The 27,819-nt window shown below is 42.7% G+C and overlaps 1 protein-coding gene across 17 annotated transcripts in view; it reads left to right on the top strand.

Annotated features, from left to right (window-relative positions):
• The first annotated feature begins 10,237 nt into the window (after positions 1 to 10,237).
• LRRFIP1 (LRR binding FLII interacting protein 1) overlaps positions 10,238 to 27,819 on the top strand; it is a 107,015-nt gene continuing 89,433 nt past the window's right edge. For 9 of the 17 annotated variants that reach the window (XM_075180360.1, XM_075180355.1, XM_075180362.1 and 6 more), the window contains exon 1: positions 10,248 to 10,956. In XM_075180360.1, the coding sequence (XP_075036461.1) occupies positions 10,867 to 10,956 (90 nt within the window). In that variant the 5' untranslated portion in view covers positions 10,248 to 10,866. Of the gene's footprint in view, positions 10,957 to 27,819 lie in introns of all 17 variants that reach the window. The other 8 variants (XM_075180366.1, XM_075180363.1, XM_075180358.1 and 5 more) reach the window with 5 other exon arrangements.

The raw sequence follows: 27,819 nt of genomic DNA, 5'->3' as shown, positions 1-27,819 counted from the left end.
TCAGGTTAATGGAATGACCCTTTCTCGGACTAGGTCGAGAGGTACCCTTCAAGCATATAATAACTCAAAAGGAGAGAATGCAGTAGAATCCTGTGGCACTTCGCTGGTACGCGAATATTAGCTGCTGCAATGACTTTTCCCAGTCTCCCCCCTCCGACTCAGCATATGTGTCACGAGCACTAGGAGTTCTGCCCAGGATTCACCAGTTGATAATGCTTACCAGAGGGGCGGGGTTTACACAGCGGTCCTCTGGGCAGTAGGGTGAATAGTAGGAACGTAAATAACAGCAGATGGAAAGAGAATGCCAATGGAATACATGAGAGTCAGTGACTTGCAGCTATACTGGTAGGAGAGTCAGCGACTTGCAGCTGTACTGGTAGGAGAGTAGAGTGGACGCGAACAGGTGACAGAAGGTAACGGGAGAGTCAGTGGTCTGCGGATAGCAAGTTGTACCACTGCTGTGAAGGGAAGACTTATCCAGGTGCAGGTAGGTAGCGGGAGAGTCAGTGGTCTGCGTATAGCAAGTTGTACCACTGCTGTGATGAGGTGAGGACTTGTCCAGGTGCGGATAAGTGGAGGAGTGATAAGAGTCTATAACTGTATAAATACAATTGGAGAGCAGAGGAGCTAGTCTCAAACAGATATGCAGCGTCACAGCTAATAGTCTATAGCGGGTATGTATACCGCTGCTGAGTAGAGAGGCTTGTCCAAAGCGGATATGCAGGATAACAACTGATAGTCAATAACAAGTATGCATATCGCTGCTGAGTAGAGAAGCTTGTTCAAACAGATATGCAGCGTAACGGCTAATAGTCTATAGCGGGTATGGATACCGCTGCTGAGTAGAGAAGCTTGCCCAACGAGGATATGCAGGCACAGCAGGAGAGCTGAGAGACTGTAGCGGGTATGGGAACCGCAGGTGAGCAGAGCAGGTAATCCAGCAGACAGCTGAAGACACGAGCAGGACACAGGAGTCAGTAGCGGGTATGGGAACCGCCGATGAGCAGAGCAGGTAATCCAGCAGACAGCTGAAGACACGAGCAGGACACAGGTATCAGTAGCGGGTATGGGAACCACCGATGAGCAGAGCAGGTAATCCAGCAGGAAACTGAAGATACGAGCAGGACACAGGAGACACCTTCAGAGACTCACAGGGAATGAGACTCAAGATCAGGCAACAATACCATGGCCACAGGTGCCTTAAATAGGGAGAGGTGATTGATCCACCAATTAGGTTAAAAGCAAGGTCTTAAGAGTTCATGGATGCTGCGCATGCGCAGTCCATCAAGATGGCGGATGGCCGCGGCTCAGGACAGGCGCCGGCAGGAAGGATAGAGAACCACGTACCAGCGCAGAGGCACTCACAGTCCGGTGAGTGACAATATGCCCACAGCAACTGCTTAAGGGTCTCATTGAATCTCTCGCAAAGACTGTTAGTCTGGGGATGGTAGAGAGGTGTGTGGAAGGGATGGACCCCAATTTTGTCCCATACTGCCTGCAGCAAGTCCACTTGAAATTGCGTCCCCTGGTCAGTGACTACTTTTTGAGGGAATCCTACATGGCTAAAGATATCCATGAGAGCCTGAGCAATATGTTCCTCATCTATGGATGCTAGTGCCACTGCCTCAGGATATCTAGTTGCGTAGTCGACTACGGTCAGGATGTACTTCCCTGTTCAGCTTGGTTTCTTGAAAGGTCCCACAATGTCCATGGCTACCCTCCTAAACGGCTCACCTATGATGGGCATGGACTGTAGGGAGACCCGATGTGGGGGTTCTCCGAGGCGTTGGTATACATTGCATGAGAACCTATAGTATTTGACCTCCTGGTTAACTCCAGGCCAGAAGAAATGGCGTAGCTACCTGGCAGAGGTTTACAAACCCCTAAGTGGCCAGCTAGGGGGATGTCATGGGCTAGTGCTATTAACCGGTGACTGTACTGCTGGGGAACAATCAGCTGTTTCCTATACACCTCCCTGAGTGGCCTCGGCTGACGCTCATTTGAGGGCCTTGAAGCAAAGCTGTCGCCTTGCTGAGGAGTACTGTGCTGGGGTCCCCAATCTGTCCTTTGCGCCGCACTGCAGAGTCCATCTAAAGATGGGTTAGACCGTTGGGCTTCCATAAATGCAGTCCTATCTACTTCCCCCAGATTCATGTCAGTGTCAGGTAAGTCTGGTACAGCGTTACTCTCCGACAGCGGTTCAGGTGTGTGGAAGCTGATCCAACAGGGACTTCTAGTGCTGGTATGGGTGGGTCCTCTGGAGCTGTCTCCAAAGCCAGTGCTCGACTCCGTGTGAGAGCTCCCACAAAGTAACTGGCCAATTGACCCCCCAGATCATTACGCAGAATAACATGTGTAGGTAATCCATCCAAAAGTCCCACATTCACCTCCCTCGAACCCTGGAACCAATCCAAATTAACCCTGGCCATGGGGATACCTATAATCTGGCATCCCGCCATTGAAATTTTGATTTTCTGATTCTTTAGCCATTGATTAGGTGGGACTAAACTGGGCAGTATCAGAGTAATAGAAGCTCTCTGAGTCCCGGAGTCCCTGAAGTTCCTGGACATTCAATTTTACAGGCTGCAGATGTCCCTTCAAACTTGCAGAGCTAGCCTTCCCGATTGCTGTTACCACCTCCACCTGATAGACTACTTCCTCCGCCTCTGGCGCATCAGGATCGTAGTACCCCTCCCCACCCTCAAGTGATGTTCCTTGGCACACTGAAACTCGGGGCACAGCTGGTCTCAATCCAGAGAATGGTCTTCCTCCCCGTGGGCAATTTCTTTGTATGTGCCCCGGTTGTTGGTAAGTGTAGCACCTCCTAGGGTCAGATACTGCTGGGCCACAAGGTCTGAGCGCACTAGAGTGTGCAGCTGGGGTACGTGGCGATATGGGGCATGATGTAGCTGGTGGTGTATCTTGATTGGGTGGGGTCCTTTGAATAGTCGCCCCTTCACCTCCACTAGGTCCCCTCCATTGGGGACGGTTTGCCAGGAACTCATCAGCTAATGCTGCTGCTTCTCTGAGGTAGTGGGATTTCTGTCCAACATTCACTCTCTAATTTCTGGAGCCATTATATTCATTAGCTGCTCCAATATAAAGATGTTTTTAATGTCCATTATGGTTGTGGCTTGCTTTCCTTATAGCCACCGATTACAGTTTCTTTGCAATAAACTGCTAAATTCCATATAAGAAGAATCACTGCTTCTTGCCATAGTTCTGAACTTAGTGTGGTAGAATTCAGGGGTGACCACTGTTACGATTTTGATGCCTTAGTCAGTATTAGCACAGGCTTACCTAGGGCGCGGAGTCTAACGGCCTTCCGGTCTTCACCAAGAACCACCGCAAGGTAGTGTGGGCTTAGCTGCCGAAGAACCGCAGGTCGCGGCCCCCAGATTAGCCTACTGACGTAAGGGAGAAAGTTCTAAGTGATGGCAGGCAGACAAGAAAATAGACAATGCGGTGCAAGTACAGGCACTAACCGTTAATTCCAGGCGTAGTAGGTCTGGAACAGTAACCGGTAGATGCACGGAGGCAATGGGTGCGTGGCAGGATCCAGAGAATAGTTGGTAACACAGCTGGGTCGGTACACAGAAGGTATCAGGTATACGGTGCCAGAGGGAGATCCAGAGAATAGTTGGTAACACAGCCGGGTCGGTACACAGAAGGTATCAGGTATACGGTGCCAGAGGGAGATCCAGAGAATAGTTGGTAACACAGCCGAGTCGGTACACAGAAGGTATCAGGTATGCGGTGCCAGAGGGAGATCCAGAGAATAGTCAGGTCACAGCCAGGTAGGTACACAGGAGTAGGAGGAATAGAGGGGTTAACAGGGAGCAGGTTCACAGGAGTCAGGACACAGGAACGGTAGCCAGGAACAGGAAACACATTGCTCTGACACAGGCAGCGTGTCAGAGCAGGGAAGATATAGGAGTTTGAATTCCCCGCCCAGGAGTCACATGATCAGCAGCAGAGAGAACCCGGAAGTGCGGCAGCGCTAACAGAAGAAGCGCTGAAGAGATGGACACCGCTGTCAGCTCCCGCTGACAGCGCAGCGGAACGGGAACAAGGTAAGTTCCTAACAACCACATATCAAGCCAACAATAATTTCCTAATCTCCTGGTAGTCTCTTCCATGCTCTGGGCTGAGGGCATGGTATGCCTCCTCTGCTCGGCCCATCAAACTAGGTATCAAAAATTTTGACCACTCCGCCACAGGTATATCATGCATTGCCATCATGGACTCAAATAATTGAAGGTGAGTGTCAATGTCCGTGGCTGATTCCACAAGGCACGGTACATCGTGATATCCCAATTGCAGCATCTGTCTTCCTTCCAATACTGACACTGATGCCATTGCAGGTACCACAACCGGCTACCCGGCGCTGCTCCCAATACTGCTGCCCTCTCATGTGCAGCAGCTCCTGGTCCAAGTATATTCAACCAAATCTGCAGCTGTTCCGTGTTGCCGACGGTATTGCAGCTGCCTGGGTTGTCATCCCCCCGGTTTCATTACTGGATTCCCCTGACAAGTCCTGAACCGCGTCCTCCTCCTCCTAACCAGGGTTTTCTATGTCCTACTGAGCCAATTTTTCGATTAGGGACCCCCTGGTATCCATTGAGTTGATCTCAATTTTTCTTGCTTGATAAAGTTCCTGCAGAAATCCTTTCTTTGTGTTTCTGTATGTTCTGCTGCCTCCATTCGACCGTGCCTTTCCAATTCCTTACTTGTCACTGAATGATCCCACTGCTTGCCACCAAATGGGAAAATACACGGTTTCCAAAACACTCAGACACGGTATTAGGTGAAAAATAGAAGGTTGATTTATTCTGCAGTGTTATGTGCGTATTGTCGCTAACCAATAACGATTGTCGAACCTCGATTTGTGTTTCCAACGCACAAAGATTTATTCGCAAATAATAGAATAATATGCTCAAGCGAAGTGATAATAAATACAGCCGTTACTTATCGCAGGCGCTCTGGATCCAGTGTGCAGTCATTCAATCCTGAAGTCTGGGGACAAGATGTCTGAACACTAGATGTGAAGCTGCTGCTTATATACACACAAAAATACAGTAACACAATGAAGATGGAATAGCTTGCATCTATTGGTCCAGGTCTCAGGAAGGTCCAAGGGGTTGTCAATCATTGGCTAGTTCATCCTGAGGAATCCAAAGGAGGGGGTCACCTCTCCGGGGGGTATGCTCGGCTCTTCCCGCCAAGATTCCTTAGTCTTAAGTAGTTCATAATTCCCTATCATTCATAACTTGTGTATGCACTCTGCGATTCCCTCGCAGAGTGAACCAAACAGTAGGATATGTAAAGAGGTTTATTATGATACCACTCATGATATGATTCCTTCAACCTGTTCCGTGTATTTCACTAATATGCATGTAACTCTAATATAACATATAAATACTACTATATTTCGACATAACTGACTATGTGTTGCAACTACCATTAATGTGTACTATTTTATTAGTATGCGTGTTTGTGCGAATGTATGGTAAAAGACCAATTACTGTTGCTGCCACGTGTAGTGGATGCGTACGCCCTTTCACGCCGTAGCGTGCCCTTGTACGTCGTAGTGTACCGTACGCATCTTTTCAGACAAAGACGACCAAGTTTGCTCAACTTTAATTGAAATGACTTTATCCAATTTGCTGACTTCGACAGCAGAAAAGGATTAAATACAGCACGGCCCCTTAACAATAGCAGGTCCAATAAGTGAGGAAATCAGTTCAAATAAATCCAGTGGGATAGGTACAGCATGGTCCACTTAACAATAGCAGGTCCAGGAAGTGAGGAAATCAGTTCAAGTAAATTCAGTGAGATAGGTTCCACAGCACATCTCTGGCAGAGCATCACCTCTTAGTCAAAGTCAGTCACATATATCTCCAGCTCCTAGGGTAGCCCAGGGCTGGATTAAGGCTCTGGGGGGCCCGGGGCACTTTAGACAGGGGGGGGCCCTAAGATGTAACATGGTTATCATTTTAGACAAATACACAGGCACTACTGTGTGCACTACTGTCAGATGCATCCAGCTCTGCCTTCAGGAGCAATACAGTGTGAAGCAGGTCATACCTCCCAACTGTCCTTGTAGTCGGACCAAATCCCGACTACGCGAGACAGTCACCCAAATTTAGGACTGCCCCAACAGATTCAGGACAGTTGGCAGACTGTCTTCCTCTCTCCTACATGTTCTTGTCACTTTCTCCGCCTGTGGCTGCTGGTGTCTTTAGCTCAGTTGCTGCTTGTCTGGATCCTGGAATGCTGGAGGCCCATATTGGGAAAAAAATGGGTACATGAAAGTCAGAAAATTCCAACCAGCCCCAGCATTAAAACAATAGTATTCCCATTTAATATATAAACACATTTCCCTCCCTCTAAACAGCCCTATCAATAAATTAAATGGCATTTACATTTAAAAATTATAAAAATTTCCCACAACCATCCACAGCATTAAATAATTCATATTCACATTTAATAAAAAATACCTAATTTTCCCCAAACAGCCCCACATTCATTTATTAGCTTACAAACCACCCCAGCATTAAATGTAAAGGTCCAATCACCCCATCTTAAATTGATAGACCCCACTATTAAATTAAATTGCCCCACCATCACCCCAAAATAAAATAGCACCCATTAAATAATTAACACCCACCTGCAGTCCACCATAAAATTAATAACCTGCCTCCCACATTATATTATGAACCCCCCTTCCCTCACACTTTTTACCCCTCTCACACACACACACACACACACACACACACACACCTTATATTAACATACTACCCCTCTCACACACACACATTATATTAACATACTACCCCTCTCTCACACACACATTATATTAACATACTATCCCCACTAACTTTGTTCTATCTGCGCGCTGTATGACCTTGTTTTTCTACACACATGGGACAGGACCTGTCACGTGTTGCACGTCCCATGTGACACCAATAGCAGGCCACACAGGGGATGGGGAGATGGATTGAAAGGATCCACGGCCAATGATAGAAGGTGGCTGGTCTCGGAGGAGGGGCCAGCCATCAATAGAGACTTGGGCCAGTGCAGAGACCGGACCAAAATAGTCTTTTTTTTTTTCTGTCCGGCCAAGCGGGTATATGCCCCCCAACTCCCCGTCCCTGAAACTAGAATTGATACCGCACATTAAAGAAAAAAAAAAAAACTGATAAAATTACATCAGCTTTGACTAATATATATATATATATATATATATATATATAGATAGATAAAACTTGGTGTCATGTTATCAATGTTTCTTTTCTTTAATGTGCAGTATCATTGCTATATATGTATGTGTGTGTATATATATATATATATATATATATATATATATATGTATATACACATACACAAACAAATATGTTATGGGTCCTCTATTTTATTAATAATTATTAAAGTAATTATTGAAGTCTGCCTCTTCTATTAAAGGTTTAATTACACTACACACACACATTTTATATATATATATATATATATATATATATATATATATATATATATATATATATATATATATAATAATGAATAATACAATAGAGGAACCTATAACTTATATGTTATAGGAACCTCTATTTTATTACTCATTATTAAAGTAAATATATATTATATTATAACAAAATACACTCCCCGGCGCTCAAAAGAAAAGATGCTAAGTGAAGAGAAATAAAGGTAAACAGGTTTGAAACCTTATGTGTAAATGAGAAAAAAACAACAAAATATTACCAGAGGACTAAATACTAATATAATACATAAATAAACGCATACCCCATGATAAAAAATATAAAAAATGTCTGCAGACAAATGTATAATAACATTGAAAAAATGTAAAAATTATGAAAACACAGTCCAGAAAAAATCTAAAAGTTAAATATCAGAATCCTTTTAGTTGTATACCGGCTCTTCCATATACTAATTCTATGAGCCAACAATCCCAGATTTGCCTTATCCGAAAAGAGGTAAGGAGATATGGGTACCTCAAATGTATAATATGTCCGGAAGGTTAGCGGTCCAGAAGTGTTTCCAATTTCCTACTGGCGTAACTTCACTGGAGAGACGCCAGCCGGCTCTGTACTCTCCTGCGCGCTCCTTCACTCACTGCTGCTTTAAGACTGGTGCGCTTGCGCACCCCTCTGTCAAAGGTCCTAATGTTAGTGTGTTAATGTTAGAGTGTTAGTGAAAAAGTTTGCCAATATCCGTGTCAGTACAAATAGGAGCTGCTGCGGCTGCACATGCGCAGCAGCTCCATTTTGGAATCTTAGAATGTACAGCAGCCGTGGTGCTGCTGTACATCAGGCCAGCTTTAAAATTTTGTGAGGGGAGTGCGCCTGAATCAGGGGGGCCCCCACAGCCGCACAAGCAGAAGATTCGGATCACCAACTGACAGGTGATCCGATCAGCGTGCGGCCGGGGGTGGGGGGCCCTCAGAGAGAGGGGGGCCCGGGGCACGTGCCCCCTGTGCTCCCCCCTTAATCCGGCCCTGGGGTAGCCTCTTTTATCACCTCATAATCCCACCTTTGCAACTGCCTGCCCAGGGGAGTTGAAAAAGAGCTCAATTGGTGGGCTTCTCACACTATCCAGCACCCTCCCCTACCTCCCCAGGTGTCTTCCCTCAGGTGACCCCTGTGGTTCCAGCTCCTGGCTGTCTGTAGAGCTCACTAGTGCACAATATGGAGCAAACAAAAATAACAATGGTAGCTTAATTCACTCAACTCCTGAGTGTTCCCAGTGAAGGTGGAATTTAACCCCAAGGAAATGTTATAGTTCCATCACTGATACTTCCTTGCTAACAACATGGCTAAAAAGTGCAATTCAGGGAGTAAATGTATCAAGCTGAGAGTTTTCCGGCAGGTTTGAAAAACCAATCACATTATAGCTATCATTTATTTAGTACATTCTACAATATTATAGATAGAATCTGATTGGTTGCTATAGGCAACATCTCCACTTTTCAAACCCGCTGGAAAACTCTCAGCTTGATACATTTACCCCCAGGTATGTATTAGATATGAGTTCGATTCCCGACCATGGCCTTATCTGTGTGGAGTTTGTATGTTCTCCCTGTGTTTGCATGGGTTTCCTCCGGGTGCTCCAGGTTTCCTTCCACACTCCAAAAACATACTGCTAGGTTAATTGGCTGCTATCAAAAATTGACCCTAGTCTCTGTCTGTCTGTCTCCCTGTCTGTCTCCCTCTTTGTCTGTCTGTGTGAGTGTGTGTCTATATTAGGGAATTTAGACTGTAAGCTCCAATGGGGCAGGGACTGATGTGAATGAGTTCTCTGTACAGTGCTGCGGAATTAGTGGCGCTATATAAATAAATGATGATGATGATGATGAAGGGGTTGTAACACCATACACCATGCCCGTTGCTTTATACCTATATATGTGTCTGTCCTTCAATAAAGCTTTGGGCCTGTGATTTCCTTTCCCCCTGCCCACATCACCCACCTCCCCCCTCACATATATTGCTTATTTGAATCTGTGGTGTTGTGAAAGTGAGGTATGTTTAGTACAGTACTTGATGCATAGTGTAGGATGTCATATCTTGTACCTTATGTTTTGTATTGTACTAAAAAGCATGTCTGATTTATATTTCACTGTGTAATGTGCTGCGCTGCAACGCAGTACACTTGAATGTTATGTATTGTATGTTTTTTTATACCTTTATACAAAATAAAGATACTTTCTCAATTAAAAAAACAGTATTCAGTATAACTTCAGTACTCAATAGGACAACTTGGGTAGTTTGAAAAATAAAATACATATATCTTAGCATGTAAACAAGAATGTCCATCTTTTTCGAACACATCCAGATAACTTAAACATGCACACAAAACACTAAATCACACTATAGAATATGGGATAGAAAAATAAAAACATTGACTTTTTGTAACTAGAGAGACTTTTGCAAGAGAAGGGGCAGTAGGAAAGGAAAACGGGACGTGCATTTGTGGTCTAAAAGAGGAACAGCTCTTGTTTGGTATCGAAATGCAGTGTTTCACATTAACATGCAATGGTAATTTGTAAAATAAATAATATGTAAAATAGTAATTAATATTAGTAAGTTATGAGTCAATTATTGTCTAATATAAAAAGTCAGATTGTTAGTATACTGTATAAATCCTCTCCCTGTAATGTCCTTCTTCCACTCCCACTGATGTCAGCTGCAGAGCTTAGGGGGAGAGGAGAGATGAGGAGGTGAGAGAAAGAGGAGGGAGAGAAAGGAGAGGAGTACCCTGCAGAGAGGAAGAACATCTGACCCGTTTCCTTTTGCAATCTCAGTGCTAGAAACAGTAGCAGATAGAGGGGGATACTGATACTAGTGTGGGCTTATATTAAGTGTAATTAGAAGACATGACAGCCAGGTATCTGCATACAGCACTAAGCAAACAATAATCAGCCTCAGCAGGAACAGGATCAGTAGAGGACACACTGTGACAAGGACAGTAGAGGTACAGACACACATATCCCAGCGGCATGTGCACTGTATTGTGGAGATAGGGAGAGACACATTGTGACTGTAATTACCAGTTAAAAGGGGGGGGAAATGTGGTAGGAATTTAGGTTAAAAAAAAACATAAATAGCAGTATAAATTGCTGCATAAACTGTCATCAGGAACCAGGGTAAAAGGATTATACGAGAGAATTGGCATCAAAAGGAGAATACACTGTTTTACAAGGGAGGACAGCCTGGTTATTACCACCTATGTACTGATAGAACTGGTAACGTGGACCGCTCTGGTACCGTGTGTTTATCTATAGGCTGCTTGCTGCATGTGGATATTGGACTAATCTGCCCTTCCTCTTCCAACCACTGCTACCTCTGAGTGGAAATGGGTACCCAGGGCCCTGGAAGGAAAAGACACCCCAACAGGGAAAAACTCTCTGCCGAGGACGTTGCCTTAAATCAAATAGCTCGAGAGGTGAGTCTGGGATTTTTTTTTGCTATAATTGCAAGATAAACAGCGTTACAGAATATGGGTTATGTTTATAAATAATGGCTAGCGCTGTAAAATGTTGATGCTATGAAATTGAAGATAATATTGTATGCAGTGCTCCAAATGGGTCACTTATATCTCATTGATTGTACTGTATAACATTGACAGGGTGGGTGATAGACGTCATGCGCTTTCGCGGATTCTCCTGACGACTGCAAGCACTGACAATTCGTGTCTGTGTCCCTTCAGAGTGTGTTAGGTGTAGTGTTAAGAGTACGAATTACCAGACATCTGTGGGATCTCTGGGTACATATGGGGTTAAAAAGCCAAAGGCAAGGAATGAGCAAGTCCCTGGAGAGCTCTTCTTTCCCTGTCACATGTCCAAACCAAGTCTGACAAGGGTCTCTCAGCTGTCGTGTCACCTGGTGCTCCTGTCAGGCACTGAGATGCCCAAAGACTTCTGTCCCCATTAATGAACCATGTTAACCCCTCTTGGTTATTAACACTGTAAATTATCCTCCTTGATATACAGTTAAGAAAAACTTGGACTGATACCAGGAAAACCTGGATTACAGAAGTCTAGTTTGTTAAACTCTGTGGCTACAATTTAATAAGTGTTGCAGTGTAAAATAAAACAAAGGTTTATACACAAAAACTGATCTACGGTGCAAATTTGCTTTTATTTGCCTAGTGGGAGACAGTGGTAATGATAAATGGTGTGATTGCTTGCTGTGATTCACTAATAAATTTGCACCTCAGTTCAAAGGGCCAAAGTTGGTATAGCTACATGTGAGTACATTTTTAAATCTTCATCTCATGCATGTTTTGGATGGTTAGGCTGATACATCATTAAGTTACCATACTTCTTGCTGATCCAATGATGACTATATGACTGGCCAGTGTCCAATTAATAAATCAGCTTCTAAGACTTGTTCAAGAATACTCCAGCTATTCGCATGGTACATGGCAACTTCCCCCCTTCTCTGTCATACACTATATATAAGTATATATTTATAGTTATACTAAAGATCAAACTGTAACCTAGTGTAGAGACCCAGGTTTTATAGTGGGTAGCCCAGAATGCTTCCTGCTGAGACATAGCCTAAAATAGCCTTCTCTGTAAAGCCTGCTCTGGGTCAGGGCAGATGGCATATACGTGTCTTGCTATCAAGGCTGTTCTTTATCATCAATCTGATTTAGTGAGGTTTGACAACTTAAATAATGAAACCCTCTACACGTTGCCTTATGTAGCTACTACAAAAATGAATTAAGAATTGTGACCTTAATATAATCTACCAGGCTTCTGTATTCCAATTTCATTTCTAGAATTTGACAATTACTCATCTCCTAACCATTTTGTGGACCACCACAAACTCTTCCCTTGACTTCCATGTGCATTATTCCATGTGTGTTTGGTCAGAAATATGCAGCATGAGTTTAATAAAAATATGATTATTGAAATGCTTATTACATTTTCCCATGTGATATTTAGAGTCCAGAGACCATTGGTATTTCCTGTCTGAGTCCCTCCTTTTTCACAAGCGACCAGCAACTCATCTTTTGTTATATACCAATGTAACAATGTATTGTTATCTAACTGCTTATTTAGCTTTTCCTCTTAGGACCTGGCCTGATTCATTAAGGAACTTAAGTAAGAAAACTTACTCAAATTCTTGCCTAAGTTTACTGGACAAAACCATGTTGCAATGCAAGGGGTGTAATTTAGTTTATTATTTTGCACATAAGTTAAACACTGTTTTTACATGTAGCACACAAATCTAAACGTTAAATTTCAGTGTACAAATAATCTATCAAGTATTTGTGTGCTACATAAAAAAAAACAGCCAGTATTTAACTTATATGCAAAATAATAAACTAATTTACACACCTTGCATTGCAACATGGTTTTGTCCAGAAAACTTAAGTAAGAAAACTTATTCAAATTCTTGCCTAAGTTCCTTAGTGAATCAGGCTCATAGTTCTCACTATATATTAAAGTAATTAGGGATAGGAATAGGGGAAATGACTCAATTTTATTTTTTATTTTTTTACAATCCGTTGTTTTCACTGTCTTCTGATTACTATTTTATTCCATGGATCTATTATAAATCGATTGTATTTTTTACACCAAGGTGGTTTTTAGAAGATTACTGGGCAAAATATGCTCTCCAGAGAGGTCTCACTGTGCCTCCGGGCACATTAAATGTTAATGATGGGACTTGTTGGATATTATTGGGGTGGACAGTACATAGATTCTTTTAGCTATGTATCAGATGTGTGTTGTAAAGAAATTGCATTCAGGGTGCAAGAGACTTTTGGACTTTCTAAATGCTTAACTAAGAGTCAATACAGTGCTTGAGTGTGGGCAATGGCATCCAGGTTATCTCCGGTAGTGCAGCTTGTCACTATGTCAAGCTAGCTGTGAGCATTGTGCAGAAATATGTGAACCATCACAGTGAAATAACTCTGTAGCTCACTGCCACATTGCCTCCTGCACACAGAACATCTCTTAGCTATCTTCAGACAACCATTTTCACTGAAATCAGAAGCCAAATATTGGTCTCTGGGAGAAGATCTGGCCTCTCACTGGCGACTCTCCCAAAGAGCATTCACCTTAAGCTAGTCATACACAGGCTGATATGGCTGCTCGATCTCTGTCAGAACTGACCATATAACTACAAACCTGTGTGGTCAAATCTGAAATATTAGTCCTTTCAGTTATCAGCCAAAATGACTGGATCCAGCAAAGCACCAATAACGTAGTTGAGCGATGATGATACATGGTCATACGTGGTCATTGTTTGACCAAATATCATCCAAATTAACATCTCACAAATCCCACTTAGATTAGGGTCAGCTGTGTTTTCAGGCCCATTCACACTACAATTTGTGGACAATTAGGTCTAAAATGGCTTAATTGGTTATAAAAATCACAGTGTGTATGGGCATCTTAAGTGTGTTCATTACTATATTATTTATTGTAGCCCTCAAGACACTTTAATGATAACATATGCGCACAGGAGGCACAAACATTGTAGCCATAATCTGGTTGCTGCCTCTTACTGTAAGTATATAGAGATACATAATAGAAGCTCTAGCTATCCACTTAAAATGTACATGTCACCGACACACAGCGGAAGCAGCCATTTTATGGAATGAATCATTGACAGTTTACGAATCCACAAGAAACGATGACATCACTGAGGCATGTGGCAGAAATTAGAGATCTATTTCAATCTATTTTTATGTATAATAGTTACTAACATTTATTTGTACAGCACCAGCATAGTCTGCAGAGCTTTACAATAGGGAACAAATAGTATTAAAACAAGACTGGGTATTAATAGACAAAGAGGTCCCTGCTCGCAAGCTTACAATCTGTAGGATAAAAGGAGTTGGAGAGTTATATATTCATATTGGTAGAGCCAGATTGTACAGGTAAAATGTGCTTTGTGGGGATCAGAGGGCTGTTTGAGCATAGAAAGAGAATACATGTAAATTTTGTGTGAAATTGTGTAGAGGAATGGTAATTGGGTAGAGTTGCCAGGGAGGGTTAGGAGGGTATTTTACGAAGTTGATAAAGTTGCCTGAAGAAATGAGTTTTCAGGGCACTTTTGAATGTTTGACAAAAATCTTATTGACTGAGGGAAGGCATACCACTGGTGAAGAGTGTGGATGAGAAACGCAGATCTTATGCAGATCATAGCGGTTGAATTGGGAGCTATTTTTAACAAGTGAAGAGGTATATGTTGGTGTAGTGTTGTTTATGGGCTTGTATGTAGAAGTATTTTATATATATTTTGTTAAAATACAGGCAGCCAATGGAGGAACTGACAGCGCAGCATAGCAGTAGAAGTACGGTTTAAAAGAAAAATTAATCTAGCCCATACTTGCAAAATAGATTATAGGTGTGAGTGTCTGGTTAGGGGAAGACTATTAATGAGGGAATAGTCAATGCCGGAGATGATGAATTCGTGGATTAAAGTTTTTGCAGTGAGAGATATGTGCCTATTTGGAAATGTTTCCTAGATGTATGTAACAGGGTTTGGATACATATTGGATGTGGGGAACAAGGGACAGTTCTAAGTCAAAGATAACTCTGAAGAAGTGCTCTTGATGGATAGGGTTTATTGACATATTTCCAGTGTCGGACTGGGACATGAAGGACCCACAGGGGGAATACAATGGTAGGGGCCCACCAGAGGGGGTGTGGCCAGCCATTAGAGAGGGGTAACCAAACCGGCATGTGGTAAGCCCACGAAGGACAGCTAGCACCATAGTGTAGTATATAAGGAATAATCCTGCCCCTTAGATTGGGCAGAACAGTCACCAAAAATCGTGATTGTCCCACTACAATCAGAACATGTTCTTGTCACTTCCACCACCTGTGGCTGCAGGTTTCTTTAGTTGCAGCTTGTCTGGATCCTGGAATGTTGGGGGCCCTATTCGGGGAAAAAATGGGTACATTTAGTAAATTACAACCAGCCCCGGCGTTAAATCAATAGGACCCAATTAGGCCTTCCTCCAACATTAAAATAATAATATTCACATTTAATAAATAGATCTATATCCCTCCAACCAACCCCAACATTAAAGTAATAGTATTCCCATTTAATAAATAAACCCATTTCCCTCCCTCCAAACAGTCCCAGCAATAAATTAATAGCAGTTAAGTATAATAAATATACCTATTTCCCGCAACCGTCACTGCCATTAAATAATTCATATTCACATTTAATAAATAGACGTAATGCTCCTCAAATTCAGTTCCACGTTCAATTAATAGCCTCCAAACCACCCCATCTTAAATTAATAGTCCACACTATAAAATGAAATTGCCCCACCATCACCCCACAAACAAAATAGCACCCATTAATTAGCCACCACCTAACTCACACACACACTACATTGCCACAAGCCCCCTGTGCCATCACACACACATTAGTGTGCCCCTTCATCACCATGCTGTGCCCCCTTATGATCACACTGCGCCCTCCATGCTGCTTTTGAGCCCCCTTCTCCTGGCCCCCTTTAATCACCCTGTGCCATGCTGCTTTTGTTCCCCCGTTCATCACCCTGTGCCATGCTGCTTTTCCTCCCCCTCATCACCCTGTACCATGCTGCTTTTGCCCCCCCCCTCATCACCCTGTGCCATGCTGTTTTTGCTCCCCCCCTTCATCACACTGTGCCATCCTGCTCCCCCCTTCACTCTGTGCCATGCTGCCCTCTCCCCGTTTCATCACTGTGTCATGTTGCTTCCGTCCCCCCTTTTATCACTCTGTCATATTGCTCCTCCCCCCCTTTCATCACTCTGTGCCATGCTGCCCCCCCTTTCATCACTCTGTCATGCTGCCCCATCTTTCATCACTCTTTGTCATGCTGCGCCTCTCCCTCCCTTCATCACTATTCACCATATACAATTTGAATCAGCGCTGGGGCTCCAAACTAGACCTAAAGTGAATGAATGAATCCACGTGTGGAAAATGTAATGTTAAGGCAGTTTATTATACCAAAGATAAAAATAACAATATAAAAACAGCAATGTACTATTATTTATCAGTGCACTGATACCATTACCACTTCTTAGACAATAATGCCGGCAAAAAATAAATATATTAAACGTTAAACGGTCTTGATCTGTAAAAATATATGTGTTAGATGGATCCAAAATCCTTCCCAAAAGGTAAATGGGAGTCACTAGGTATAATAGAAACAAGATTCCAACATAATGGGCACAATAGGTGTAACTCCGGATGGTATGTCACAGATCTGTAGAATAAGAACAAGTCCCTAGAACCACTCAGATAGCGTAACAGTCTCAGCTTTAGATGGCTACATGAAGATGTTAGTTTTTTCAGACACTTCTAATTCCTCTTGTAACACAGATGTAATCACTTAATAACAGTATCGAGTGGAATGTGTCTCATGTGTATCACTTTGAAAAAATTTCCGTGAGATATTCTACGGAAAGTCCAAGCAGTTTAGCAATTGAAAGCAATGCAATATTAGAATAAATAATAAACTGTTACTTTCCTGGGCCGCTGTTATCGATATGTGTATACACTTTTAGGAATCCTCCAAGTTGATTTGGTATTAGTCTCCAGCCGGGTCGCTCCGGCAATCCAAAGACCTCCGCAATTTTGAACTAGGGACTGTTCTAATCCAAGACTTTACAATGATCTATTGTCCAAGTGGAACATGGGAGTGCAAATCGTTCCTGACGCGTTTTATCACAAACGTGATTTCATCAGAGGAAAACGATTCTAGCCCACAGGCTTTTATCAGCGACGAGACTCCGGACAACACCTAGTTGGTTTAATACAAAGACAAGTGTTACAGCGCCGAATTTAAAGAAAATCACTATTCACCATCCTACTTTCGTCCTCATGCCTCCGTTCCTTTTCTTACCTTTATATTGGCTTCTTCTCTTCTGTCTTCTTTCTTTTTTCTTGCTCCTGTCTGCGCCGCTCCTCACTGAATGTCGGGCGTGGCGTGATGACGTCACGCCCAACATTGAGTGCGAATAGAGCAGAGAAGAAGGAGGAGAGAGCCAGGGCCGCGATCACGTTAATATTATTTTATTATTTTCTTTTAAAAGTACCCGCTTCACCCACCAATGAAGAGGGGAGCCAACAGGGGTCTGGGTCTACTGGGGGATACCCTGGCTCCCCGGTGGGCCTGTCCGACCTTGCATATTACTCACTCTCCAAGACTAGCAAACTTACTTTTATTTTTGGGTATGCATCAAATTTTATTTTTATTGCCCATCCCACAAGTAGTGGAATCTAAAATGCAAACACCAATGTAAAATAATACAGCGTTAATAAAGCTTTGGGACACCACTTGTGGCATTGATTCAACCAATATCTGGAATTGTGCTGGAGAGAATATTCACCACAAGAAAATCCCTCAACCAAGGCCTGACTCATGGTGGCGAAAAACACTGTCTTGGGTTTCTTTCCAGAATATACCTTAAATGCTCTATTGGGTTCAGATTTGGTGACTGATAAAGCCATGATATATGATAACATCAGTGTCATACTCATGAAACAATTGTGTGACTACACATGCTGTATAGATGGGGGCTTCAGTCTATTGCCTGTTTGCACCATTGAGGTTTCAAACATGCATTGTTTGTGTGATAAGTGGTTTATGCACTTCAACCCGATAATGATGTTTTGCTCTGTGGTGTTCTTATCAGACTGTTTTTTATTTGGTTGCTTGTACAGGAGATTGTAATTTGCAGTTAAGTGATTTGCATTTGCTCACTTGTTTGCTTTGCATTTCCAATTAGAACACAGATACTGCAATCCTATTTGCCCTTTTGAGGACGTTTATTCCCTTAGAGCTCAATGCTGACATCACTTTAGATACTGGTACTTCTGAAACATTAGGAAGTTGAGCTGTCTCAGACACTCTCAGACACTTATACTCTTGCCGAATGTGCCCCCACAATTACAGTGGCGCACACAGGGAGGGTTTCTGAGTCTCCAGAAACCATCCCCCCTGCGCTAACTCAGTGCACACCATATTGGCACTGACCTATACAGCAGCTGCGGCGCTGTCAAAGAAGCGTCCGCGGCGGTGCTGTATTGTAGCAGCTCTCTCTCGTGGTTGTTTTTTGGGGGTTTTTTGGTCAGGGGAGGGGGGGAAACCTGACAATCCTGCGTGCGCCCCTGAATTAATCATCTTTCGTCACTGAGGTCTCCTATCGCAGTCATGGTAGCCATAATTATAGGCAATTAGGGCAGGGTCTTATAAAAGACCCTGACTATGATAAGGTGCCAGTTGCTTAATGAGTTACAGCTGTAAGGAAGTGATTGCTTTAAATATGCTAGATGTACCCCATTCTTTAGGCAAGTTAAGTACCTTTTAAGCATGCATCTCATTTCTTAGCTAACCTCCTACAAATCATTATCTCCTTTTCAAAAACCTCTCTGTTTGGCAAACAAAAATGGCTGCCAGACACAGTCAGTCTGTTACACAGACACAGACTCACACATCTCAGCATGTCATGTGATGGCAGAGGGTGGAGAAAGAGGATGTCACATTGCAGACAGAGCTCAGAGGGGCGTTCCGAAGCCTCTCTGCTCACTACATCATGTGCCATGTTACTGAGGTTGCCAAGATAGGCCAGAATCTTAAAACATAATTCTTTTCCTGATGAAAAAGCAAGGGAAAATGGTAAACACCATCATTCTTCTTATAACCAGTCACAGTGAGTTATGTTAAATAAACACATCTGATTTTGTCAAGGGATTGCTGCTTTAATTAGTGCAACTGAAGATTATGTCCACTGAATATGTATGTAGCATACTACATACAATGTAAATTAATTGGTAAATTTATTATCAATGCCCAACTAAAAACATACTTCCTCTAATGTATACAGCTGCCTACATTTGAATGCAATTGTAAGGGACATTTTGCTGCAGGACATGTCACACACAATCACACTGCACTTTCTCAGGGACATAAGAATGTAGAAAATATAAGCTAGGAATATCCATGTAAGATAAGAACATCTGGCAAGTGAAAGGGAATCTTCACCTTTGCATGAACTTCATGACTTCTGAATCCCATGGAAATCTTAAATAGTCATAAATTTAACGGTTTACCTTTGTGTGTGTTGGTTAATTTTTTATATAATGTGCATCATTTTAAACAGCTTACCATAACAAAATAATTCTACTTTACAGTGTGAAAGGTTTAATGTCTTGGTATTTCAGATTAATTTATGATATTATGTGCAGTTGTTGAAGAGTGAAAAAACCTTAGCCTTAATCATTGAGTAGAAATATCACATTAAATCAGAACACTGCGCAAGGCACCAGCTACAGATTTATATGATTTGAACCTGACTTGATACAATAGAGCAGAGTTGGCAACCAGTGGCTCTCTAGCAGAGTAAGCCCTACCAGCAAGAGGCTCACTGAGCATCCTGGGACTTGCAGGTCCACAACAGCTGGAGAGCAACAGGTTGCCTGCTTTAATCTTTGTTCTGGAGCAGAGATTGGTCATCTATACACATTAATATGGTGAGCTTATAGCTCCCACCGGCCTGAATGTTTCTTGGACTAATAAGGTAAATGAGTGAGGCTTGGCACTGAGCTATGTCTGGTATGTACTGATAGGGACAGCTGGGCCTCTCTGTCAGGGTGTCCCTGGTGACTGAGCTGTCCTTTAGCTTGAAGCACATGAACCTCACTATTAATCTTAACATTACTAATATGTTCTTGTTATACACAAAGCAGAAAGCCTTGTTTTTACAAATGTGTCCGACTTTTACCATCTATAGAGAAGAAAATCAGTAGAAGTGAAAAATCAAAGTGCAATCCTCGGTCACATTTACATTTATCATCATCATCATCATCAGTTATTCTTTTATATAGCGCCACTAATTCCGCAGCGCTGTACAGAGAACTCACTCAAATCACTCCCTACCCCATTAGAGCTTACAATCTAAAATCCCTAACATACACACACACACACAGACAGAGAGAGAAAGAGAGACACGGGTCAATTTTGATTAGGGATGTGCACCGGCGACTTTTGAGGTCTCGTGTTTTGTGTTTTGGATCCGGATTTTCGTTATTTTTGAGGTTCGGATTTGTCTCGCAAAACACTTGACGAAAGGTCTCGGTTCGGATTTAAGGTTTTGGATTCGGATTTTTTTGCAAAAAAACATAAAAAGTTTAAAAATCAAGTTTTTGGGCTTATTTTCACTCCTAGGCTATTATTAACCTCAATAACATTCAATAACAAGCATTTCCACTAATTTACAGTGTATTCTGAACACCTCACAATATAATTATTAGTCCAAAACGTTGCAACAAGGTATCTTTCTGGACTGCGTAGAGGAGTGGGTCACCACAATATATATTAAAAATGCTGAACTTTTATGAATCGCACCAATAAATGTACCTGGACTGCGTAGAGGAGTGGGTCACCACAATATATATTAAAAACCCTGAACTTTTATGAATCGCACCAATAAATGTACCTGGACTGCGTAGAGGAGTGGGTCACCACAATATATATTAAAAACCCTGAACTTTTATGAATCGCACCAATAAATGTACCTGGACTGCGTAGAGGAGTGGGTCACCACAATATCTTAAAAACCCTGAACTTTTATGAATCGCACCAATAAATGTACCTGGACTGCGTAGAGGAGTGGGTCACCACAATATATATTAAAAACCCTGAACTTTTATGATTCGCACCAATAAATGTACCTGGACTGCGTAGAGGAGTGGGTCACCACAATATCTTAAAAACCCTGAACTTTTATGAATCGCACCAATAAATGTACCTGGACTGCGTAGAGGAGTGGGTCACCACAATATATATTAAAAACCCTGAACTTTTATGATTCGCACCAATAAATGTACCTGGACTGCGTAGAGGAGTGGGTCACCACAATATCTTAAAAACCCTGAACTTTTATGAATCGCACCAATAAATGTACCTGGACTGCGTAGAGGAGTGGGTCACCACAATATATATTAAAAACCCTGAACTTTTATGATTCGCACCAATAAATGTACCTGGACTGCGTAGAGGAGTGGGTCACCACAATATCTTAAAAACCCAGAACTTTTATGAATCGCACCAATAAATGTACCTGGACTGCGTAGAGGAGTGGGTCACCACAATATATATTAAAAACCCTGAACTTTTATGATTCGCACCAATAAATGTACCTGGACTGCGTAGAGGAGTGGGTCACCACAATATCTTAAAAACCCAGAACTTTTATGAATCGCACCAATAAATGTACCTGGACTGCGTAGAGGAGTGGGTCACCACAATATATATTAAAAACCCTGAACTTTTATGAATCGCACCAATAAATGTACCTGGACTGCGTAGAGGAGTGGGTCACCACAATATATTAAAAACCCTGAACTTTTATGAATCGCACCAATAAATGTACCTGGACTGCGTAGAGGAGTGGGTCACCACAATATCTTAAAAACCCTGAACTTTTATGAATCGCACCAATAAATGTACCTGGACTGCGTAGAGGAGTGGGTCACCACAATATATATTAAAAACCCTGAACTTTTATGAATCGCACCAATAAATGTACCTGGACTGCGTAAAGGAGTGGGTCACCACAATATATATTAAAAACCCTGAACTTTTATGAATCGCACCAATAAATGTACCTGGACTGCGTAGAGGAGTGGGTCACCACAATATCTTAACAACCCTGAACTTTTATGAATCGCACCAATAAATGTACCTGGACTGCGTAGAGGAGTGGGTCACCACAATATCTTAACAACCCTGAACTTTTATGAATCGCACCAATAAATGTACCTGGACTGCGTAGAGGAGTGGGTCACCACAATATCTTAAAAACCCTGAACTTTTATGAATCGCACCAATAAATGTACCTGGACTGCGTAGAGGAGTGGGCACTGGGCACCACAATAAAATATATAAAAAACCTTCAACAGGTCTGCATTACACTACACATACGGCTGCTCCTCCATCCTCTCCATCATATACATGTTGGAGTTTTAGCGTGTGACAACCTCTTGTTTTTGATAATGTCAGTGCATTTTGAATATTTTTCAATTTGCCCCACACCACTGAATGTACTTTATCTATGATACGCATCTATCTATCTTGACTGCGTAGTGTGGTGGCCCCGGTACACAATTTGGTACCGAGGTCACAATATAATTAAAAAACCCTCCACGTGTCAGAATTCCACCAAACAAGTATCTGGACTGCATAGTGGGGTGGCCCCGGTACCCAATTTGATACCGGGGCCACAATACCTCCTCCAAACATGGTACAGACAATTCGTCATTGAGATCCCAGACAGACAGGGTCAAAGTGTTATTGTTTGACTTTGTAAACCCAAAAAACTGTCCCTGTTGCACATAGTCGTGCAATGAAGACTGACTTTTTCATTTAAAGGCACGATCTTTCAAGTGTAGTGTTTGTAAGTCTAAGTCATATTATACTTTTGGTAAAATTGGTTTATTTTGTTCCTCTTTATGGTAATTAGTAATAGAATTAAAGTATGAAATAGAATTAAAGTATGAAATAGAATTAAAGTATTAAATAGAATTAAAGTATGAAATAGAATTAAAGTATGAAATAGAGTGGTATATAGAGTTGTAGTGTGGTATAGATAGAGTGGTCCACACAATATAATAATAATAAAACCCTCCACGTGTCAGAATTCCACCAAACAAGTATCTGGACTGCATAGTGGGGTGGCCCCGGTACCCAATTTGATACCGGGGCCACAATACCTCCTCCAAACATGGTACAGACAATTCGTCATTGAGATCCCAGACAGACAGGGTCAAAGTGTTATTGTTTGACTTTGTAAACCCAAAAAACTGTCCCTGTTGCACATAGTCGTGCAATGAAGACTGACTTTTTCATTTAAAGGCACGATCTTTCAAGTGTAGTGTTTGTAAGTCTAAGTCATATTATACTTTTGGTAAAATTGGTTTATTTTGTTCCTCTTTATGGTAATTAGTCATAGAATTAAAGTATGAAATAGAATTAAAGTATGAAATAGAATTAAAGTATTAAATAGAATTAAAGTATGAAATAGAATTAAAGTATGAAATAGAGTGGTATATAGAGTTGTAGTGTGGTATAGATAGAGTGGTCCACACAATATAATAATAATAAAACCCTCAACTGGTCTGAATTCCACCAAACAAGTATCTGGACTGCGTAGTGTGGTGGCCCCGGTACACAATTTGGTACCGAGGCCACAATATAATTAAAAAATTGGGCATCAACTGTCACCGTTGTTTAATATCTGATACACCTAAATATGGACTGCACAGTGGAGTGGCCCCGGTAGTAAATTTGGTGCCGGGGCCACAATACCTCCTCCAACTTCCAAGTGTAGTGTTTATAAAGACAGACAGCGTCGAAGTGTTATTAGTTGACTTTCTTAACCCTAAAATTGTCCCTGTTGCAAATATTCGTGCAATGGACAGTTACTTTTTTATTGAAAGACTCAAGCTTTCAAGTGTAGTGTTTATAACATATAAACAACAATACAGTAGTTTTAGAGCACGTCAATACCTCTTGTTTTAAATTATGACACGGCATTTTACTTTTGGTTTAATTTCTTGTATTTTTTTAAATTTGGTTTTACTTTTTGAACATGGCAAACGACTGTTGATTGGTCATATAATGCAAAAAAAAAAGGTCCAAGATGGAATTGTCCTTGGGCCCTCACACCCACCCTTATGTTGTTTAAATAGGACATGCACACTTTAACAAACCAATCATTTCAGCGACAGGGCCTACCAAACAACTTTGGCTGAAATGATTGTTTTTTTTGGGCCCCCACACCAAAAAAGCTATTCATCTCTCCCTGTACAGACTAAACAGGCTCTACTGAGGCAAGATGTCGTCCTCATCCTCAACCTCTGATTCCTCTCCCCCTACAGTGTGTACTTCCTCCTCATCACACATTATCAATTCGTCCCCGCTGGACTCCACAACCACAGGTCCCTCTGTAGTATCTGGAGGGCAGTGCTGTACTTCATTGAGGAATTGATTATTCATTTTTATAAACATCATTTTTTCAACGTTGTGAGGAAGCAACCTCCTTCGCCGCTCACTGACCAGGTTCCCCGCTGCACTAAAAACTCTTTCCGAGTACACACTGGAGGGGGGACAACTCAGGTAAAATAGAGCCAGTTTGTACAGGGGCTTCCAAACTGCCTTTTTTTCCTGCCAGTAACAATATGGACTGTCTGACATGTCTACTTGGATGGTGTCAGCAAAGTAATCATCCACAATTTTTTCTATTGTGACAGCATCCAATGCAGCGAGAGTAGACATGTCTGCAATGGTTGGCAGGTCCTTCAGTCCGGACCAGATGTTATCAGCATCCCCGCCAGTGCCTCTTTTGGGAAAACTGAGCTTTTTCCTCGCAGCCATAGATGTGGAAGAAAATGAGGGTGGAGCTGTTGGCATGTCACGGTCCTCTTCAGAGGACAATCTCCTGACCAGCAGGTCTTTGCACCGCTGTAGACTTGTGTCCGCCGGAAACAGAGACACAACATACGCTTTAAACCGAGGATCGAGCACGGTGGCCAGAATGTATTCCTCTGACTTTAAAAGAGTGACCACCCTCGGATCCTGGCAAAGCGTACGAAGGGCTACATCCACAAGAGCTACATGCTTGGTGTAATCGCAATGGCTTACCAGCTCCTCCCTCACTTTCTCCAGCTGCTTCTGCAACAGCCTGATCAGGGGAATGACCTGACTCAAGCTGGCAGTGTCGGAACTGACTTCTCGTGTGGCAAGTTCAAATGGCTGCAGAACCTTGCACAACACGGAAATCAGTCTCCACTGCGCTTGACTGAGGCGCATCCCCACTCCTTTGCCTATGTCGTAGGTGGCTGTGTAGGCCTGAATGGCCTTTTGCTGCTCCTCCATCCTCTGCAGCATATAGAGGGTGGAGTTCCAGCGCGTCACAACCTCTTGTTTGAGGTGATGGCAGGGCAGGTTCATGCTTTTTTGATGTGCCTCTAGTCTGCGGTAGGCACTGGCTGAATGCCGAAAGTGTCCAGCAATTTTGCGCGCCACCGCAAGCATCTCCTGCACACCCCTGTCACTCTTGAGGTAATGCTGCACCACCAAATTAATGGTGTGGGCAAAACATGGGACGTGCTGGAAATTGCCCATATTTAATGCCCGCACAATGTTACTGGCATTGTCTGACACCACAAATCCCCATGAGAGTCTAAGTGGGGTAAGCCACTGGGAGATAATTTCCCTCATTTTCTCTAATATGTTGTCAGCGTTGTGCCTCTTATTAAAGCCTGTAATACACAATGTTGCCTGCCTTTGCATGAGCAGCCATTTTGTAGATGCTGCTACTGATGCAGCTGTTGCTGTTGCTGCGGAAGGGGATGCATCTACCCAGTGGGCTGTCACAGTCATATAGTCCTTCGTTTGCCCAGAACCACTTGTCCACATGTCCGTGGTTAAGTGGACAGTGGGTACAACCGCATTTTTAAGAGCACTGAGGACACTTGATCGTACTTCTCTGTACATTTTTGGTATCGCCTGCCTAGTGAAGTGGAATCTCGAGGGGATTTGGTACCGGGGACACAATACCTCCATCAACCCTCTAAATCCCACTCCACTGATGGCGGACACCGGGCGCACGTCTAACACCAACATTGCAGTTACAGCCGCAGTTATACGCTTTGCAATAGGGTGACTACTATCGTATTTTGTGGTCATGGCAAACGACTGTTGGACGGTCAATTGTTTTGTGAAAGACTTAGCGGTCTTACGACTTCCCCTCTGGGAAGATGACCGACTAACAGCAGCAACAGCAGCAGTGGCAGTAGTAGGCGTACCGCTGCAGGATTCCTCGGATGAATCCCGTATTGAGGAGGACTCAGTCTGGCTGCTGACTTGGGCTGCAGGACTGAATCTGATGGAGATTGTGGAGGAAGTTGACGAGGAGGGTGTTGCTGGTGTGTATCCAACTGGACCACGGGATTTAGGTGTCCCTGTACCGATGAGGGTCCTAGCCCCAGTTCCTGAACTAACCACTGAACTATGAAGGTTATTCAGGTGACGTATAAGGGAGGATGTTCCTAGGTGGGCAAGATCCTTACCCCTGCTTATTTGAGCTTTACATAAGCTACATATGGCCATACATTGGTTGTCTGGATTTGGATAAAAATAACTCCAGACCGAAGAGGTGCATTTTTTGGTCTTCTGACCAGGCATGACGATGGGCTTTTTCATCCCATGGACATCAGCTGTTTCCCCCCCTGGTGCCTCATTTACAATAACCACATCACCATCCTCATCATCAAGTTCCTCCACAGCGCCAGCTACATCATCAATAGCCTCCTCCCGAGCCACCTCTTCCCGTACAGTGATGGGAAGGTCAGGCTTGACAACCACCAACATCCTTGGACTCGCCTTGTGGATTTGTGATAATTTCTCTTTAGAAGGCAGAGTTGTTTGCTGTTTTGTTGCTGACAGCATAACTCTCTTCAATTTTCTGTAGGGGGGGGGAGGAGGAGGAGGGCTAAGATCCGTGGGTGAAGCTGAACCACTAGTCATGAACACGGGCCAGGGCCTAAGCCGTTCCTTGCCACTCCGTGTCGTAAATGGCATATTGGCAACTTTACGTTTCTCCTCAGATGATTTAAAGTTTCTCTTTTTGCTACTTTTTCTTAACTTGGGCTTTTTGGATTTTACATGCCCGGTACTACGAGATTGGGCATCGGGCTTGGAAGACGACGTTGATGGCATTTCATCGTCTATGTCATGACTAGTGGCAGCAGCTTCAGCATTAGGAGGAAGTGGGTCTTGATCTTTCCCTACTTTATCCTCCAAATTTTTGGTCTCCATTATATGTAGCACAAGATACTGCAGAATGTGTGAACTTGGTAATATTGCAGTACCAATGGACTTATACTGCTGTATTGGTTTTGCAAATTTGGTTATAATTATTATATATTATTTTTTTTTTAAATTTTTTATTTTTTTTTACTTTTTTTTTATTTTTAAAAAACTTGGGAATAGTGGGGAAATAACTATGCCCTTAAAAGCACAGAGCACAGGACACAGCACCACTGGACTGAACAGGACACGGCACAGGACCCAGCAGCACTACGGAACTCAGCAGGACAGAGCACAGGACACAGCACCACTGGACTGATACTGCAGAATGTGTGAACTTGGTAATATTGCAGTACCAATGGACTTATACTGCTGGATTGGTTTTGCAAATTTGGTTATAATTATTATATATTTTTTTTTTTTTAAATTTTTTATTTTTTTTTACTTTTTTTTTATTTTTAAAAAACTTGG

The sequence above is a fragment of the Mixophyes fleayi genome, chromosome 7 (genome assembly GCF_038048845.1).
Source record: "Mixophyes fleayi isolate aMixFle1 chromosome 7, aMixFle1.hap1, whole genome shotgun sequence".
In the NCBI taxonomy this organism is placed as follows: Eukaryota; Metazoa; Chordata; class Amphibia; order Anura; family Limnodynastidae; genus Mixophyes; species Mixophyes fleayi.
Note: the sequence above shows the minus strand (reverse complement) of the source record. Positions and strands in the feature narration are given on the sequence as shown.